Below are 18,091 nucleotides of genomic sequence, written 5' to 3'. Positions count from 1 at the left end.
GTGTCGTACGGCCTTGTGCAATCTCCTTCGTTTCTCCCAAGCCCGTATGAACGAACACATGGCCGTGTGCCTTGCCCGTGTAACTCTCTAACTTGTTTTATATTTGAAAAATTAAGCTCCAGTTTTCATACGGCCTAGGACACGCCCGTGTGTCCAAGCAGTGTGGTCCACATGACCGTGTTGCACGCCCGTGTGGCCTCTTTTAGCCCGTATCTTTGTCGATTTTTGGGGATTTAAACTTCAGGGCTCACACGGCCGAGGACACGCCCGTGTGTCCTGGCTGTGTAACTCTCGGTCGATTTCCTTTACAAATAAAAACCTAACTCCCAAAATCCACATGATTAGTGACACGCCCGTGTGTCCAAGCAGTGTGGTCCACATGACCGTGTTGCACGCCCGTGTGGCCTCTTTTAGCTCGTGTCTTTGTCGATTTTTGGGGATTTAAACTTCAGGGCTCACACGGCCGAGGACACACCCGTGTGTCCTCGCCGTGTAACTCTCTGTCGATTTCCTTTACAAATAAAAACCTAAGTCCCAAAATCCACATGATTAGTGACACGCCTATGTGTCTAAGCCGTGTGGGTCACACGACCATATTTCACGGCCATATAACTCATTATTGACCCCATGTAAGTCACACGACCTAGGACACGCCCGTATAACCAGGCCGTGTGGGTTAAAAACCTACATTTTAATGTTTAGTTAATTTTTGAAGAAATAGTATGAAGTAAAAAATGTGGAAATTAGCAATGTTAATACTCGGTTTGCCTCCGAAGAAGCACTTATTTAAAGTCTAAGATCGACTTACCTCGTATTTGCACAGCCACGGTGGTTCGCAAATTCGAGACTCCTTTTTCTTGCTATTAATTCTTTCATTCAAATAAGGTTTAAGTCGAGTAATATTGTAATATCTCGAAAATTTTTACACTAAGATATTATCCTTAATATAGTAAAATAAGAAAATAAAGTGACAAAAAGGGAAAATTATGAGTTATGTCAACATTGGGAAGTATATTATGATATATTAATTCAAGAAAGGACTAAATTGTAAAGTGAAAAAAATTTTGTTGCACAAGAGTAAATACTCAAAATTTGAGGGGTTAAAGTGTAAATATGAAAAAATTGAAGGACTAATAGTGCAAATATTTTAAGGGTGGAATGATCTAGAAACTAAGGAAAATGGATGAATTATGACTAAATTAAATAGGAAAAGAATTATGAGAGACTAAATCATAATATTACCAAATTATGTGATGATTCAATGATGGAATTTTAAAAGATCACGAAGGGAAAAATGGTCAATTGGAAGAGAGAGAAATCTAGAAATTAATGATGATGTTGATGATATTTTATAATTATTAATTAGATAAATATTATTTTATTAATATTTTAATAAGATATTTTAATAAGATATTTTATTATTTTATTATTATTTATTAAGTATAAAAGGAAGGAAAGATGAAGAATTTTCATCATCTTTCCCATGCAAACCAACGTAAGAAGAAGAGAGAAAGAAAAAAAGTTTTACTTTCTTTACAATTTGGTCCTTTCACCAAAAATCCACCATTTTCACCTGGAAATCAAAAGAATTTCCATAGCCATCAAGAGAGAAAGATCATAAGGAGACTATGGGGAGCTAGAATATTAGGTTAGATTCAAGAAATAGAAGCTGGAAGAGAGAGAAAATCAAGTTAAAGATTGAAATTAATGGAACAAGGTAAGAGCATCAAGATTTCAATATATTTTTAAGATTAATATTATTGAAAAAGCATGGAATTGATGTTAATGTAGAGTTTTCTTATATATGGTCTTATGTTCTTAATATGTTAGTGAAGAGAAAATAAGAGAAAGTAATGAGAAATAGTGTAGAGAAAGAAAATAAGGGTGTTATAAACATGGTAAATAAACATCTTGCACTAAAATAATTTTAAACAGCAGCAGTAGGCTAACTTTGAAAAATCACCATAAGTTGTGGAAATTGAATTAAAGGATGAAAAAAATATTGAATTAAATATTATTGAGTCTAGTTTCATATAGAAGAAACGGTGTAAGCAATGGAATTGTGAATTGTGAGTTGTAATAAATTTAGTGAGACAAAGTCAGAATGATTTTGGGTTCCCCTATTTTGACTTTGGAAAATCATCAAAAATTAGATAAAAATAATTAATGATTTAAATTTATATGTATAAAATCATTTGTGAGTCTATTTTTAAGATAAATAAGCTATAACATCATCCAAATCTCGTATGATGAGATAATTAATTCTTAGTGAAGAAGGGTCAGAACTATCAGACAGCAAAACAAGGGTAAATTTAAAGAATAAACTATACTTATTGGTTAAACCAAAACTTTTGAAAATTTTATGGTAATAATATATGTGAGTCTAGTTTCAGGTAAAATTATCATATCTTAATTTGGAGTTCTGTATCTTAAGATAAAAATAATTTTGTGACTATGACACGGATGGATAACTTTGAATATACATATAAGTCAATAGTGAAATTATAGATAATGTTACTTATAAGCATGATATATAAATCAAGGATGTGGAATGGAGAGGAGGAGGACGAAAATATATAGGAATATTCAGCTAGCATGGCTAATTTGCATGTTTTAGGCTCATGGACTAAATTGAATAAAAGTAAAATTGTATTGGAAATTTTGTAAAAATGTTAGAAGTGACCAAATTGCATGAAATTAATTATCTTATTATTTAAATTACAAAATTGAATGAAATTATTAATTTAGATCAAGATCGGGTGAAAACATGTTTTAGGGATTAAATTGAAAAGTGTTGAAATTATGAAAAAATTTGTTATTATATAGAATTCATGGGCTGTTATCAATATATATAAGAATAATTAGGCTCAAAACAAGGATTAAATTACAAGAATTTTATTTTTCTGAGCCTAATGATGAAATCGTCATTAATCAAAAGTTCAGCGGTAAAATGGTAAGTTTGCTAGAGCATTAATTGAACATATCAGAATATGAAATAAATTAAAAATGATGATCAAATTTATTTATAAAGATCCAGGCGGCTCAAATATGAGATTTGAACGTGGAAAAGAAAAGTTTTCGGATTAGTGAAATTATAAACACGAATAAGAAACGAAGTAAGTTCGTGCAACTTGAATTGTATATTTATGTGAGATGAATGTGAATTGAAAGTTTAATGTATGTTTTGGGCTTCAAGGGCCCAATAGAGGGATGTTATGATTATTTTCAGAAAATGAATAATAAATGATTCGAAATTATATGAAAATGTTTTGTAAACTCCGGTAATGCCTCGTACCCTATTCCGGAAACTGATACAGGTAGGAGATGTTACAAATATTTACCTTAAAAGTATCAAAATAAGAATGAGTTACCTCGACTGTACCGTATGGAAAGACATTGAGTACCGTGAAAGGAGTCGCTCTATTTGCATTAAGCTCTGAAGTGGTTAATCGAGAGTTGGGTTCATCTAACGATACCTAGTCCCCAAATTTGAAGTGGTTCATTCCATCCTTAGACTCGTCAAGGAGATGCTTTGGTTTTACATCGTATATTCTCGGTTTCTCCTTGACATGTGACTGCCATTCGTCTAGTTCATCGATTTGAAGCCTTTGTTCTTTATGAATTGTTCCGTCTTTGATGCTTGAGCTGGACCGTGGCTCTATAATGGTTTTCTGAGGTGTTTCCTACAAAAAATGTTAGGCCACAAGGTTATTAACATCAACAGAACCTGTAATATCATTTCGACTGCTAGATATTTTTGCAGAATCACGAGCCTAAAAAGTGATCGTGTCATCTCCTACACGAAGTATAAGTTCACCTGTACCAACATCAATAATCGTTCTAGCAGTTGCTAAAAAGGGTCGACCTAGAATTAAGGGCATGTCACTATCCTCATTCATGTCTAAAACAACAAAGTCAACTGGGAATATAAATTTATCAATCTTTACAAGCACATCTTCAACAATACCCCTAGGAAATCTAATAGTTTTATTTTCCAATTGGATACTCATCCTAGTTTGTTTGGGTTTTCCAAAACCTAATTGTTTAAACATTTTATAGGGCATGACATTAATACTTGCCCCTAAATCAACCAAAGCATTGCTCACATTTAAACTACCAATTAAACAAGGAATAGTAAAACTCCCTAGATCTTTCAATTTGTCGGGTAGTTTATTCTGTAGAATGGCTAAGCAGACTGTATTTAGTTCTACGTGCAGCACATCATCTAACTTCCGTTTGTTTGTTAAAAGCTCATTTAAAAATTTAACTGAGTTAGGCATCTGTGAAAGAGCTCCAATAAATGGTAAGTTAATATGTAACTTTTTCAAGAGTTTAAGAAATTTACCAAATTGCTCATTGGTATGATCTTTCTTCGTCGTGTTAGGGTATGGCATACAAGGTTTATACTATTTACTTACTGGTTTCTATTTACTGTGGCTCACCTCAACCTTACATTTACCTACCACAGTCTCTTGCCTCGGTTCTGGTTCAGGCTTAACTAACCCTCCTTCATCTCTTACTGTAATTGCATGAAGTTGTTCTCTTAGGTTAGTTTCGGTATTACTTGGCAAGCTACCCTGTGGTCTTTCTAAAATCATCTTAGCCAGCTGCCTTTTTTTATTCTTGAACCCTTGAATTGACGCTTGCTAATTTTTAAGTGTTGTTTCGGTGTTTTGGAAGCGAGTTTCTGACACTGAAATAAACTTCGTCAACATCTCCTCAAGGTTCGACTTCTTTTCCTGCTGGTAAGGTGGTTGAAAGCCTGAAGGGGGTTGTGATCTCTGATTTCCTTGACCACCCGAAGAGAATTGGGATGGTTTCTCCAACCTACATTGTAAGTGGTACTATAGGGATTATTCTGAGGTCTAGAATTGTTACCCATATAGTTAACATCTCCGTCTTCTGCGCTAAGGTTGTAGGATCGACTTTCTGGGAGGTTCCGTCCTCCATTTGCGTCGCATTGCATCACCAGATGTACCTGCGTAGAACTATATAAACCATCAATCTTTTTATTTAAGAGCTCTACCTGGTTTGATAACATGGTGACCATGTCGAGGTTGAAAACACCAACGGCTTTTGTCGGCTTTGTCCTCATGACTTGCCACTGATAATTATTCAGTGACATCTATTCAATGAACTCATAAGCCTCCTTAGGTGTTTTGTTATTTAGAGTACCGCCGGTGGCTGCATCGATTAATTTTCTAGTTGAGGGGTTCAAACCATTGTAGAAAATCTGAACTTGTAACCATAAGGGTAACCCAGGTGAAGGCACCTTCTCAATAAATCCTTATACCTCTCACATGTATCATATAGGGTCTCTAAGTTTATTTGCACAAAGGAAGAGATATCATTCCTCAACTTTGCCGTCTTGGGCTGCGGAAAGTATTTCAACAGAAACTTTTTAGTCATTTGGTCGCAAGTAGTGATAGAACCTTGTGGTAAAAAGTTCAACCATTGTTTAGCCTTATTCCTCAATGAAAAGGGAAATAATCGAATGCGAATGACAACATCAGAAACGCCATTAATTTTGAAAGTATCACAATACTCTAGAAAGTTAGCCAAATGAGTATTTGGATCCTTATCTTGCAAACCATCGAACTGAATAAACTGTTGGATCATTTGAATGGTGTTCGGCTTCAATTCGAAGTTATTTACAGATATAGTAGGTCTCACAATACTCGATTCAGCCCTTGCTAAATTAGGCTTGGCATAGTCATACATAGTACGAGGATCAAGATTCTGATTTACAGGATTCGCGGCAACCACAAGAGTTAGCAGATTATCCTAATTGTTAACCATCTCCTCGGTAATATTGGTATTGTCCTCTTGCTCTTCCTCTATATATTGTAGACTCTGCCTTATTTCGCTACGATTTCTGCGAGCTATGCTTTAAATTTCATTATCAAATAATAGAGGTCCTAACGGGTTTCTTCTATTCATAAACTAAAAGAACCTGCCAGAAGCAAATAAGAGAAAAAGTTAGTAAATTAAAGTAAAAACAAAAATAAAAATAAAAAAAATGGCTAAAGTAATAAAAATTAAGTATTCTTAATATTTTAGTCCCCGGTAACGGGGCCAAAAACTTGATGGGTCACGAAACTAACTAATATTTCGACGAAGGCAAGCACACCTATCAAATAGTAGTATAACTATGGTGAGTCCAGAATATCGTATCCACAATGACTAAAAGTACTAGTAATAACTATCTTTCTATTATTTAGCCTAATAATTAAATGAGGTTTTTTAATCTAAAAATTAAACTACTTAACTATGAACGCGACAAAGATCGAATTGGGAAAATACTTAAGAAAACTAATGAGAGAGACAATACCCAGGAAAGAATCCACCTAGACTTCACTTATTATTTTGACTCTGAATCAAACGATTTATTCACTTGTCTTGATCCGTAGAAATCCCTAAATTATGTTAATATCACTTTCGAGACTGTGAATAACTGACTCTAGGTTGATTAATTAAAATCACTTTCTAATTAAAACCCCTATCGTCGCATTAACTCGATCTATGGATTCCCCTATTAGATTTGACTCTAATCCAACAGATTTATGTCGTCCTATTTCTAGGATTGCAATCAACTCCGCTCAATTATGCTAAATCTACTCTTAAATAGGGACTTTTGCTCCACTGAATAAGCACATCAAACTTGGATTAATATTCTGAAAATATGAAGGCAAGGATTAAGAACACATAATTAAGAACAAGAACAAGTATTTATCGTGTAATTCAAATAATTAAATAATAAGATCCATCGTAGGTTTCATCCTTCCTAGGTATTTAGGGAGTTTAGTTCATAATGTAAAAGGAAAACATCTAAAATTTAGAAAAATAATAAAAAACCCAAATAAACTTCGAGAGAAATTTGAATAAAGATCTTCAATCTTGAAGTGGATCTGCTTCCGAGATGATTCCAACAGCTTTTTTCGAGTAATTTCCGCTTTCTACTCCGTGTGCCCCCTTTAGGTCTTCTGCTAGTGTGTTTATATAGACTTTAGAATGCTCAAAAACCCTAAAAATTGGCTTTTTTGGCATGTTTGGGAAACAGGGAGCGATATCGACATGGGCTGCCACATGGGCGTGTGGCTAGCCCGTGTGGCTAACACGGGCGTGTGCTCAGCCCGTGTGGAAATGGTCTTGGCCGTGTGGATCCTTAAGATCAACCCGTTTTGTCCATTTTTGGCCTATTTTCTGCTCCTTTTGTTCTCCTATACTCTTCTAAATATAAAACATGAAATTAAAGGATTAAGAGCATCAAATTCACTAAATTAAATAATAAATCATCCAAAAATATGTTAAACATGGGATTAAAATGTGTTACTTTTATGGTTTATCAAACAACTTAAAAGATCAGTTAATTGTTAAACAACTTAAGTTTACTTAATTCAGATAGTTAGGTAATAAGTATATAAAGTCTATTAATCAGATTTTGTAAATACAAAATCTTAAATGGACTTTGTAGCTCAAAAGAAGAGAGATCAGACAATAAGGGATTATCTTAGACAAATCAAGGTAATTTGTGATAACCTAGTTGTTTGTGGGGAGAAGGTATCTGAAACAGAGCACATTTATGCAATCTTACATGGTTTTCCATCGGAATATGAGTCAGTAATCACAATAATTACAACCAGCATGCAAAATTATGATATTGAAAGAGGACAAAGTTTGAAGAAACCAGTGAGAAGTTAGTTTTTATTGGCTATAGTTCTATGTCAAAGTTTTTATTGGCTATAGTTCTATGTCAAAGTGCTATAAACTTTACAACTTGAAACTAAGAAGATGATCATTGTCGAGAATAATAATTGTAATTGGCTAGAAGGAAAGGTCAAGGAGAAAACCGTTCCTACTATGATTATGCATCGAATAAATGTTGATGAGCAACCAACCTATTCTACACCAAGTTTTCCGTCTTCACCACCTAGCTCCACTCCAAGAATAATGAGGAGTTTTTAAGTGATGTAATATAACTAGAAAACTTTGACGAAGCAATCAAAGAGGATGCTTGGAAGAAAATTAGCAAATTGAAAAGAACAAAATATGGGTGTTTGTTAAAAAGTCAAATGACAAAGAAGCTATTAGCGTGAAATTGGTGTACAAGTGAAGCACGATAAGCCAAGTTAACGGTGAAAGACTATGTACAACAACCTGGTATTGGCTCCCATGAGATTTTCTTTAACCTTGTAGTTATTAACAACAACTCCATATTTTAATGTCTCTGGTTAGATTTTAAGTAGATTTGTTAGTGTGTTAAGTTGAACTATCTTCCATTCCAATTTGAAAACCATTTTTTGTTGCAGCAAATGGAGAAAAACAGCGAGAAAAGACAAATTTATGAAGAAAAACTGACTGTAATACTACATCCTTGGATATTACTGACATTGTCATTGGCTTATAATATCTTCAAAACTTTCTCTTATATTCCTCTGATGTTCCCTTATCTTTCCCATATTTTCTTTTATTCGTTGGATCCTCGCTTTCAAACTCTTTATTTTTGGTTTCAAAGCCTCCTTCTTCTTCTAAATGATGTTCAGCACCTCCATCGTTATCGACTTAATTTGAAGTTATCAACTAAAATCAAAGCTGAAAAAGTCGACATTGAGATGTAAACTTGGATTGTATGAGTGAACAACCATGAACAGTGGATTTATTTAACAAGTTAATGGAATATGGAGGAAACAATTGAGAAATATGAAGAGAAACCAGGGGGAAAGGTGGAAGAAATATCAGTTTTACAGTGACGCCAATATGTGGGGAATCGGGCATTAGGCTTAGAAGTTAGAGTCGCTTGTACTTTCAATTGGTTTCCAATTATTTTTTTGGAGACTGATCATACGAAGTTAAGAGTTAAAAAAAAAATAGTACACGTGTCAAAATATAAGTGGAGGGGCAGAGGATATTTGTTCCAAATTACGTTTTATAAAAATAATGAATTACGTTCTGATGTTTGTTTATTGTTCCCGACTGAACCTTGTTTGAGGTAACATTGGGTTGGATGGCAAACCCTGACCATCCTATAAATGTTTAGACTACCTAAACCCTGCGTTTTCTTCATCAGAACTGATAAGCTTAGCTTCACATATGTCACACAGAGGCAATCAATCATAACCCAATGAAACCCTTTTCTATGAGCTGCGAAACCATCTTTTTGATACATTATTTTATGCAGAAAAATGATGCATGAAATAGAGATAAGAGCCTCAATACTAACATTCATCTTGCAGTTTTCTATAGCGCTCTCTCTGTTGATAAACTGGTTACCAAATTCCAAAGATAATGGTGAATAATGGTTACTTACAAATTGATAGGCTGCCTTTCAGTGTATGACTAAGAATAAGAATTCCATGAAGTTAAAGTTATTTTATCCTTAATTCAAAAGCATAAGTTAGGACTAGGATTCTCCTGATACTAAAATCTTCATGCTTGCTTTGCTTATACTATGATGTGAAATTCTCGTCAAAACTATCCCTTGTTATATGAGAGCATTGACCAACTCTTAAGGTAAAATCCCAAGGTGCTGCTGATTCTTGATCCTCTTCTATAACTCTTCTCTCTGATAATGCCCAAGCTTTTCAGAATTATCCTTACGGCCTCGGCATAGTGGCAACGAGAAGCTTTTCTTATCAGACACTCCTCGAAATCACTGTATCATTAAGCTCCACGGTGAAGTTGCATCCCCCGCAAAGACAGGTATGCTAAGACACGGTAACCAAAGATCATTGCTACCAGAGCACCTACTTCCCATAAGCCATCGTCTGTTTTTATCCCGTTTACTGGAGGCGTAATGTCTTGGTATTGTACTTTGAGAAGAAGCTTGTAAGTATGATAGTTGAAAGACATATAGCGGATCCAGGATATGAACACTGGAACTTTCTGCAAAAATAAAGAAGATGATCACGACGAGTTAATATTTCTGCTCTTAAAGCTTGTAATCAGGCAGCTTATCCAAAGTAAACTCATTGCATTGATCATATGAAAGTTAGTATTTTTTATGCAGTTTTGAACTTGTGAGTAATATTTGGTTGCCTAATGCCTACCTTCACAAAATAGCCACCAGCCAGCATGAAGGTCATCACAGTTACTGAAGCCAAAGTTGTGGCCCTCTTTAAGTCCATTAGTGTGGCACCAATGGCTAGTCCAAGACCCTGTCAAAGCACCCATGCCATGGTTTTACACTCAGTCTTGAATTGTTATTGGTATGCTTTTAACTGGTGGTTGCAAATGCACATACCTGGGCGGCAATGATGCAGAGAAAAACCGTAAGCATGCTGAGGAAAAAGGGGCCGGCACTCAGTCTCAGGCCAGCCATGAAGTAGACTACCAGAAGGAAAAGTACTGGTAATATTAGATCAAGTGGAAGGTCGCTTGTAGTCCTCGCTAAAAAATATGCGCTCAATCTGTACATGTCAGCTGCTCTTTCTTTACTAAGCATGGCTCTCTCTTGAGGAAAAGTGAAGATTGCGGTAAAGACAGGAAAGAATCCCCAGAAGACAGCAATGAAGAACAATAACCCCGCCTGCAAGGTTCCATGATATGCTCATTCCAGCAAATTTTTTGTGATGATAAGTTAAGAAACAACTATTACAGTGGAACCTAGCTGTTGGTTCATGCAGCACCAATTAAAAAAGCGACTATTACGTAGTTTGCTATAATGAGTTTACCTGATCTTGACGGCCTCTGGTGCTTTTACTATCAGACTGCCACCACAGTAATCCCAAGATGATTGCTGTAGAAAGAACTTGGGTGATTCTCAACCAGCTAAAATAATCATGCCTTCGTTCTTTGATCCCTCTGCAGAATAAGATGCAATATTGTTGCCACCAGCTTGCCCCCCATTCCCGTTTCGAAGAAAACACTTTTAACTTAATTTCATCATCCAAGGGAAGAGGAGTCATAAGCTTCTTCTTCTCATTTTCTGCAACTCTCGACTCGTAGGCCTCGACAAGATACTACTTCCAAATGAAAACGTTGTTAGGCTGATTACAGTTTTGATGCCTTTTGAGAAATTAGCTATGTGTGCTCCTTCAAAATGCTGTCTATTTACCTTGCCTTTCAGCAGACTGATAAGGGTTTGGAGGATTTTGGATAAAGATTTTATATTCATAGTGTTTTGAGCCATAGAAAACTTTACCTCATGAATGACTGCCGGTGGTGGCTTCTCGTTTCTTGTTTCAGTTTCAGAATTCCCCACTTGTACTTTGTCCTCTAATTCCGATGGCACAGATATGTCATTTATGTTCCCATTTGCAAGGTCAAGCAGAAACTCTGCTGGATTCATGGCAATGAGAGGGGAACAACCTATAGATGAGAAATAAGCCATTGCTTCCGAAGCTCTCCCGAAGTAAAGCGAACTGCCTTTCCCCAGAAGAATCAACTTGTCGAATTTGTGGAACAGTCTACTTGATGGCTGGTGGATTGTTGTTATCACAGTCTTCCCTGCCTGCAATGAGAACTCTGAAGACATTTAGAATCAAGAAAATACACACACACGCTTTCAGTTTTTGAAACTACAACATTGGCTTCAGATGTTGCATATGGGGATGTCAAACCTCGGCTATGTTTTGTAATGTTTGAACTGTCCTTAAAGCGGTTGTGGAATCCAAACCAGAGGTTGGTTCATCAAGAAAGAGAAGGGAAGGGTTGATTATGATCTCGTTGCCAATACAAACTCTTTTCCTTTCTCCCCCGGACACTCCACGGACGAATGAGCCACCTATCATGGTGTCTTGACATCTATATATGCACATCATTTGCAAGAACAAGTTATTATAGACTTAGATGTTTCTACTTGGTCAGAGATTCAATAGCAGTAGCAGAGTGAATAAGAGAGTGATTTACCTCTCCAAGCCTAACTCATATATGACATCTATGGCTCGCTTTTCCTTCTGCTGTCTCGATAAAGCCTTGGACAGTCGCAACCGGGCTGTATAGGTCAATGTTTCTTTCACTGTAAGGTGAGGAAACAGGACATCGTCTTGAGTCACGAATCCGATCCTGCCACATACGCATGTTTTTCATCACAGATGATGAGCAGAAAGGTTAAGTAGGTTCAACAGGGAATTAAATTTACTTTGAATGGAACTTAAGAAATCAACACAAAGTGCAGTTGATGAAGAGTGAACAAAGTTTGAGAGTCCTACTTGCTTTTGAGGAATTTGGAGTAGGGTTGATCATTGTATGTGACTGAACCACCTACAGTGGACTGAATTAACCTGCCACCAAGCAGATTAAGAAGTGTGGTCTTCCCACTTCCTGAAGGTCCCATAAGTGCCAGAACTTCCCCAGGACTTACAGCACCGGTGATTCCATTCAATATATCCCTCTCTTCAGAAGTTGTCATTCCTTTGGTGATCACCTTGTAAGTCACATCACTGAACTGCACGATTTCAGGAAAACAAGTAAACCTTCATTAATTAAATTCATTGGTACTCATCCGAATATCCTCGTAATAATTACCCTTCTTTGGTACTTGAACTTCGGATACTGGTGCATTTGGAGGGTCATATCTCCGTATCCATTTCCATGTAATTTTGGTTTTATGCATGTTAAACTTCGAATACAATCCTCCATGTTCTTGTTTCAAGATCCGAAGATGCTGGTGCAGATTAAAAGAGGAATAAATGCAGGGGGAAAAGATCCTGCATGTACAGAAAGTGTTACCTTTAGATATATTGGTAAAGTAGGTTCTGTCTGAAATTTCGGCTTACAGGTGCCAGCTTCAATGTCTTCAGCTGCAATGAAAATTTACTTGAGGCTTAAGAGATCTTATATGTGAAAATGGTTTTGCTTGGTGATTCGTCGCTTAACATCTAATATCGACTGAATACTAGAAACCTCTGCTATTGCAGTTATGTTGATGAGATTACCCTAACATTTTTATTACAGTTACCTTATCATATACCTACACCATAGTCAATAAAGTAAAGCTCAACTAAGATATCTAAATGAGGTACCAAATAACAAAACGTAAAAGTATATTTATTGATGATATATCTCACCATTGTCATTGCTGAATGTGCTCATTGTAGAAGAAGATTTTGCAATAAAGATAATAAAGGTAGAGAGAGGGGATAAAATAGAAAACGGTGGAGAAATTTCTTTTTTTTTTTTTTTTTTTGGACAATGATTAATAATATGGGAAAATTTAAAAAAAAAACAATATAAAATAAAAATGCATCTCTTTTTTAATCAAATACGCGTAATCTTTCATAATGATTCATTTTCAATGTATATATTTTGGTCCAATTTCAATCAGTTAGTCACAACATTGGAACCAAAAAGTCTAAAACTGTATGTACATGTGGAAGTAACATTTAGGTGAGTGAGTGTGGGCGAAATTGGAGAAACCAAAGAGATCCTTCCCTGTGAAAGAAGCAAGTTGTACAACTACAAACATGGGTCCAATTTGTACCATCAAATTATTAATTAGTGTGATGTTATCCACAACAATTCTTTCTACATGATGACCCCACACTTTGTTTATTTTGATTCAGATTTATGTAATCAAATAATTTTACTTATTCAATAATTTAATTAAACATTTATTTATGGTTAAAAATACTGGAATAAATGTATATATATTTTATATTGAATTTTAAAATATTTTTTTCCATGTAATTAAAATAACACACATTCTAGACTTGACCTACGGTCTACTATCAAACCATATATCTCCCATAGATGAGGAGTTTGATGTGATGCTTCATAAATTTTTTTAATACATGTTAAGATTATTTAAGTATTCAATTTTTTTAAAAATAATTAATTAAAATTTATGAAGAGTTGTGAGTAACACCATTTTACTTTATTTTAAAAAACAAAATTTTAATTATTTAAATGAGTTCGTGTATATTTAACTCAGTGACATCGATTATAATATAAAAGAATATAAATATACACTTACGAATATCGTCGTCGCTGAAGGGTTTGGAATCAGTGATTTCATCAGGTGGGACGGTGAAGCCAGTGAAGGAAAAAGATAAGCCCAAGCTAGCGCTAGAGGCGCGGCTGAGAGCAGCCCCGTTGCTCAACTCTTCCACGTCCATCTTCACCTGAGCACTTCTAGCCTTCCTAATGTGGGTGTTATTCTTGTTACCGCCGCTGCTCCGCCCCGGCGATGCACCCACCACCATCCGCTGGCTTGACTTCCGCGACAGAGTTCCCATGCTTTCCGATGTTATCGGTGCATCTTCATTTTGCATCGTTGGTGACTTGGACGTCTGCGTCGCCGCCGCCTGCGTCTCAATCACCAGTTGCTCCGATTTTGTTCGAGCTAAAGTTGTCGAATTCATCGATTTCTCCATACAGAAAACAACTGCAAGAGCATATAACACTAAGTTTTAACGTCTTCTTGATGCTTTTGGCCAAAAAAAAAAATTGCAGATGATGGAAAGGAGGAAATGTATGGCAAGGATGGGTTGCCACATGAACTGGGGTAACTAACATATGACAAATTCCAAAGAATCACGAAAAAGAAAAACTTAATATAGGTACGAAATTATTTCTTTAATTTAACTATTTTTTGCAAATTTATAATGTTGGTTTTCTAGTTCATCATCATGTTGAGGCCAAAAAAATAACCCAATTCTTTTGTTTGTTTGATGAGAAAAATCCATAGAGAAAAACACTTTCATTGGAACAGGAACGTGCTTTGGGAAAGCACAGAGTTCTTCCAATGAAAAATGATGATAATTTAGTTTTGAATTTTTCATGAAATTAATATTAAGATTTACCTTTTTCGGGGTAAACCAGAGGAAGAGCGAAAAGCTGAAGGAAAAGAAAAAAAAAACAACAACAACAACAGTTTATGCCTTATGTTTGGAGCTTTGATGTGCTTCAACTGTAATGACCCTCTCAGCATGCCATTAGTACTTATAAGGTGCAATTAAAGAAGCGGAAGATTTAAATTACGGAAACACCCTTGAACTTTTCCAACTTTACAAATACAGCCATATAATCCAATAATTTTGTGATAATAACTTCTTCACTTTGATTAATTAATAATATAAGATACGTATGTGTGTAGCAGCATCCATCACTCCCCATTGGATGTTGTATTTTTATCGTACACGTGTATATCTAGCAGCTCTTTTTATATGGAAATTTTCTTTTTTCTAAAATATATATATTAGTTTGATGTTAACTTTCAAGGTTTTTTTTAAGTAAATTCATTGGTTCATTCGATGAATGGAATTATATAAATTAGGGGACAAAAATAACAAACACTCATTGTAGATGGTGAAGGACAAGCTTTATCATTACAATAAAAGTTTTAGCCTCAGTATCAATAGAACATCGTGATACGTTGACAATTGGCTTTGTCACAACTCAAACACGATATATTTGGAGTGATTGCAAGTATTTAATACGATAAGAAAATCTTAATAAACAAGAAAATGAAAAATAAAAGTTTGAATATTTTAATAATTAAAACTTGAGACTTTTTAAGTTTCTAATTTATAGATAATAAAAAATAAAATAAATTAGTTTATGAAATGAAAAAGATGAAATGAAATTTGTTTAGGTGATTTTTGGGTGGATGGTTTGGGACGATTGGTGAAATACTTCATACCTGGTTTTATCGTTAGGTCCGAGTTACAATGTGTTACATTCGTTGCCAGAGCAACTACGATCAATTCACAGTTCAATTTATAACATAAAAAATCCCAATATAAGTTAAATATGAATATAAATTGTTTTGTGTTTATTTTCGAGTCTTATACGAGCTTACAAAAGCTCTATTGCTAACCTAAGGTCGAATTAGGACCAAATTGTAACAATTTAAAATTGTTGGGTTGACGTCACGATGTTGAGGTTTCCTCATCTCAACATGACTCTCTATTTGGTGCTCGTCATGACCTCGAGTAACGATATCACCACTTAAAGTTTAGTTGTTTCTCATCGCGACTTCAGAAATTCCACATCGCGACGTGACTCACTGTTTTAAAAAAGGACCATTTTGAAACAAGTTTAACATACCTGTATTAACCCATATAATCTCATTTAAAACTAAACAACACTATTACAATAGCATAAGAGGCAAAACATACTTGATGGAAATTTAATCACACCACATTTCTATTTTTTTTTTTATATGTTATGGTTAGTTTGTTGACTCCTATTTTTAGCAAATTTGTTAGTCAAATAAGTTTGTTTAATCTTTATGGAATTATTCTATTTTCATTAGCCTGTTAGTGGAGAATCTTATTTCCACGATTTAATTTCTCTATAGGCCTATATAAAGGCATAATTGTTGAAATTAATAATAGTGAATTGATTTTGGTTATCTTCCTCTCTTGTGTTAAGTACTCCTTTAAATTTTTTTATATCAGTGATATCAGAGCTAGGTTTAGAGTGTTTTGTGTTGTGTTTTAGATACGATGTCGCAACATTCAAGTGATTCCAATAGATTTGTTCAACCTGCTATTCCTCGCTTTGATGGTCATTACGATCATTGGAGCATGTTCATGGAAAATTTCTTAAGGTTAAAAGTATATTGGTCTGTCGTTGAGGATGGAATCCAAGAGCTAGAAGCTGGAACTAGTTTGACAGATACACAGAAGATGGAGATTGATGCACCAAAGCTGAAAGATTTGAAGGTAAAAAAATTATTTGTTCCAAGCAATTGATCGTTCAATCCTTGAAACGATTCTTTGCAAGGATACGACAAAACATATTTGGGACTCAGTGAAAAAGAAGTATCAAGGCAATGTAAGGGCAAAGCGTGTACTGCTTAAACGTTACGAGGGGAATTTGAGAATTTGCGCATGAAGCCAAAAGAGACTATTTCAGATTATTTCTCCAAAACAATGACAATTGTCGTACTCATGGAGAACAACTTGGAGATGTTGCTGTTATTGAAAAATTTTACGATCCTTGTTGCCGAAATATAATTTTATTGTTTACTCAATTGAGGAATCAAAAGACCTCGATGCTTTTTCTATTGATGAGTTAGAGAACTTATTAGTGATTCATGAGTTAAAATTTGTTTTACAAGAGAATGAGGAGCAAGCACTGCGGGCACTATTGACTCACAAAAATTCTGGGCATGGTAACAACAAATGAAGGGGAAGAAGCGTTGATGAGATGAGAAATGTTTAGGATCATCGCATACCTGATAAGAAGCAAAAAGCTATAGACAAATCCTAGATTAAATGTTTTCGATGTCACAGGTTTGGTCATTATCGTAGTGAATGCTATACCAACCTGAATTGAAACAGTGACAGAGGTCGATGTCGAGGCCATTGAAGAGGGAATGGTAGAGGCTGTGGCAGAGAAAAGGTAAATTTTGTAGTAACAACTGATGAAGAGAAAGAGTAAGAAGGTACCCTATTAATAATATGTGATTCGAATGAGGAGACTCGAAAGAATTTATGGTATCTTGATACAGGTTGTAGCAATCATATGTGTGGAGACCAGTCAGCGTTCTCTGAGCTCGATGAGACATTTCAAACAACAGTAATGTTTGGTGATAACTCTCTCGTTACTGTCCAAGGACGAGGAAAGGTAAAAATCCAAACAAAGTTCTCATCTGTCCAAAGTATTTCTGATGTTTTCTATGTTCCGGATCTAAAGAAAAATTTACTTAGCGTGGGTCAGTGATGGTTGTTAAACTAACTAAAAATTCGACTTAAGCCAAGCGCACCTATCGAAAAGTAGTATGGTTATGGTGAGACCGGAAATATCGTATCCACAAGAAAGTACTAGTAATTACTATTTTTTTATTATCTAGCCTAAAATTTAAAGTGTGTTTTTAAACTAAACTAATTATCTAATTTAACTAAGATTACGACAGAGATGAAAGTTGGAAAATGCTTTTGAAAAACCGATTGAGAAGACAATACCCAAGAAAGAATCCACCTAGACTTCACTTATTACTTTGACTTAGACGATTTATTCACTTGACTTATTCCGTAGAAATCCCTGATTTACCTTAATATCCCTTTCGAGACTAAAAACAACTGACTCTAGGTTGATTAATTGAAATCTCTTCCTAATTAAAACCCCTATTGTCGCATTAATTCGATCTATGGATTCCCTTATTAGATTTGACTCTAATCCGGAAAATTTATGTCGTCCTATC

The 18,091-nt window shown here is 35.1% G+C and overlaps 1 protein-coding gene and 1 pseudogene across 4 annotated transcripts; one reads left to right on the top strand and one right to left on the bottom strand.

Moving 5' to 3' along the window:
* The first annotated feature begins 5,260 nt into the window (after positions 1–5,260).
* LOC128281313 (small nucleolar RNA R71) lies at positions 5,261–5,361 on the top strand (annotated as a pseudogene).
* Positions 5,362–9,107: 3,746 nt separating this feature from the next.
* Positions 9,108–14,875, bottom strand: LOC108454786 (ABC transporter G family member 22). Of its 4 annotated transcripts, XM_017753358.2 has the most exons (11): positions 14,742–14,875; positions 13,913–14,323; positions 12,670–12,740; positions 12,150–12,385; positions 11,848–12,003; positions 11,559–11,742; positions 11,141–11,449; positions 10,671–10,958; positions 10,241–10,525; positions 10,047–10,154; positions 9,108–9,882 (listed from the first exon to the last, which is right to left on the bottom strand). In XM_017753358.2, the coding sequence occupies exons 2-11, from the start codon at positions 14,310–14,312 to the stop codon at positions 9,661–9,663; spliced, it is 2,259 nt and encodes a 752-aa protein (XP_017608847.1). In that variant the 5' UTR covers positions 14,313–14,323; positions 14,742–14,875; the 3' UTR covers positions 9,108–9,660. The 4 variants fall into 4 exon arrangements, with proteins under 4 accessions (XP_017608847.1, XP_017608848.1, XP_017608849.1 ...); XM_017753359.2 differs by lacking the exons at positions 12,670–12,740; positions 14,742–14,875 and adding an exon at positions 12,466–12,647 and having other exon boundaries at positions 13,913–14,048; XM_017753360.2 differs by lacking the exons at positions 13,913–14,323; positions 14,742–14,875 and adding an exon at positions 13,008–13,821.
* Between the last annotated feature and the right edge of the window lie 3,216 nt (positions 14,876–18,091).

Source organism: Gossypium arboreum, chromosome 9, assembly GCF_025698485.1.
Source record: "Gossypium arboreum isolate Shixiya-1 chromosome 9, ASM2569848v2, whole genome shotgun sequence".
In the NCBI taxonomy this organism is placed as follows: domain Eukaryota; kingdom Viridiplantae; phylum Streptophyta; class Magnoliopsida; order Malvales; family Malvaceae; genus Gossypium; species Gossypium arboreum.
This window is presented reverse-complemented; position numbering and strand designations above follow the sequence as displayed.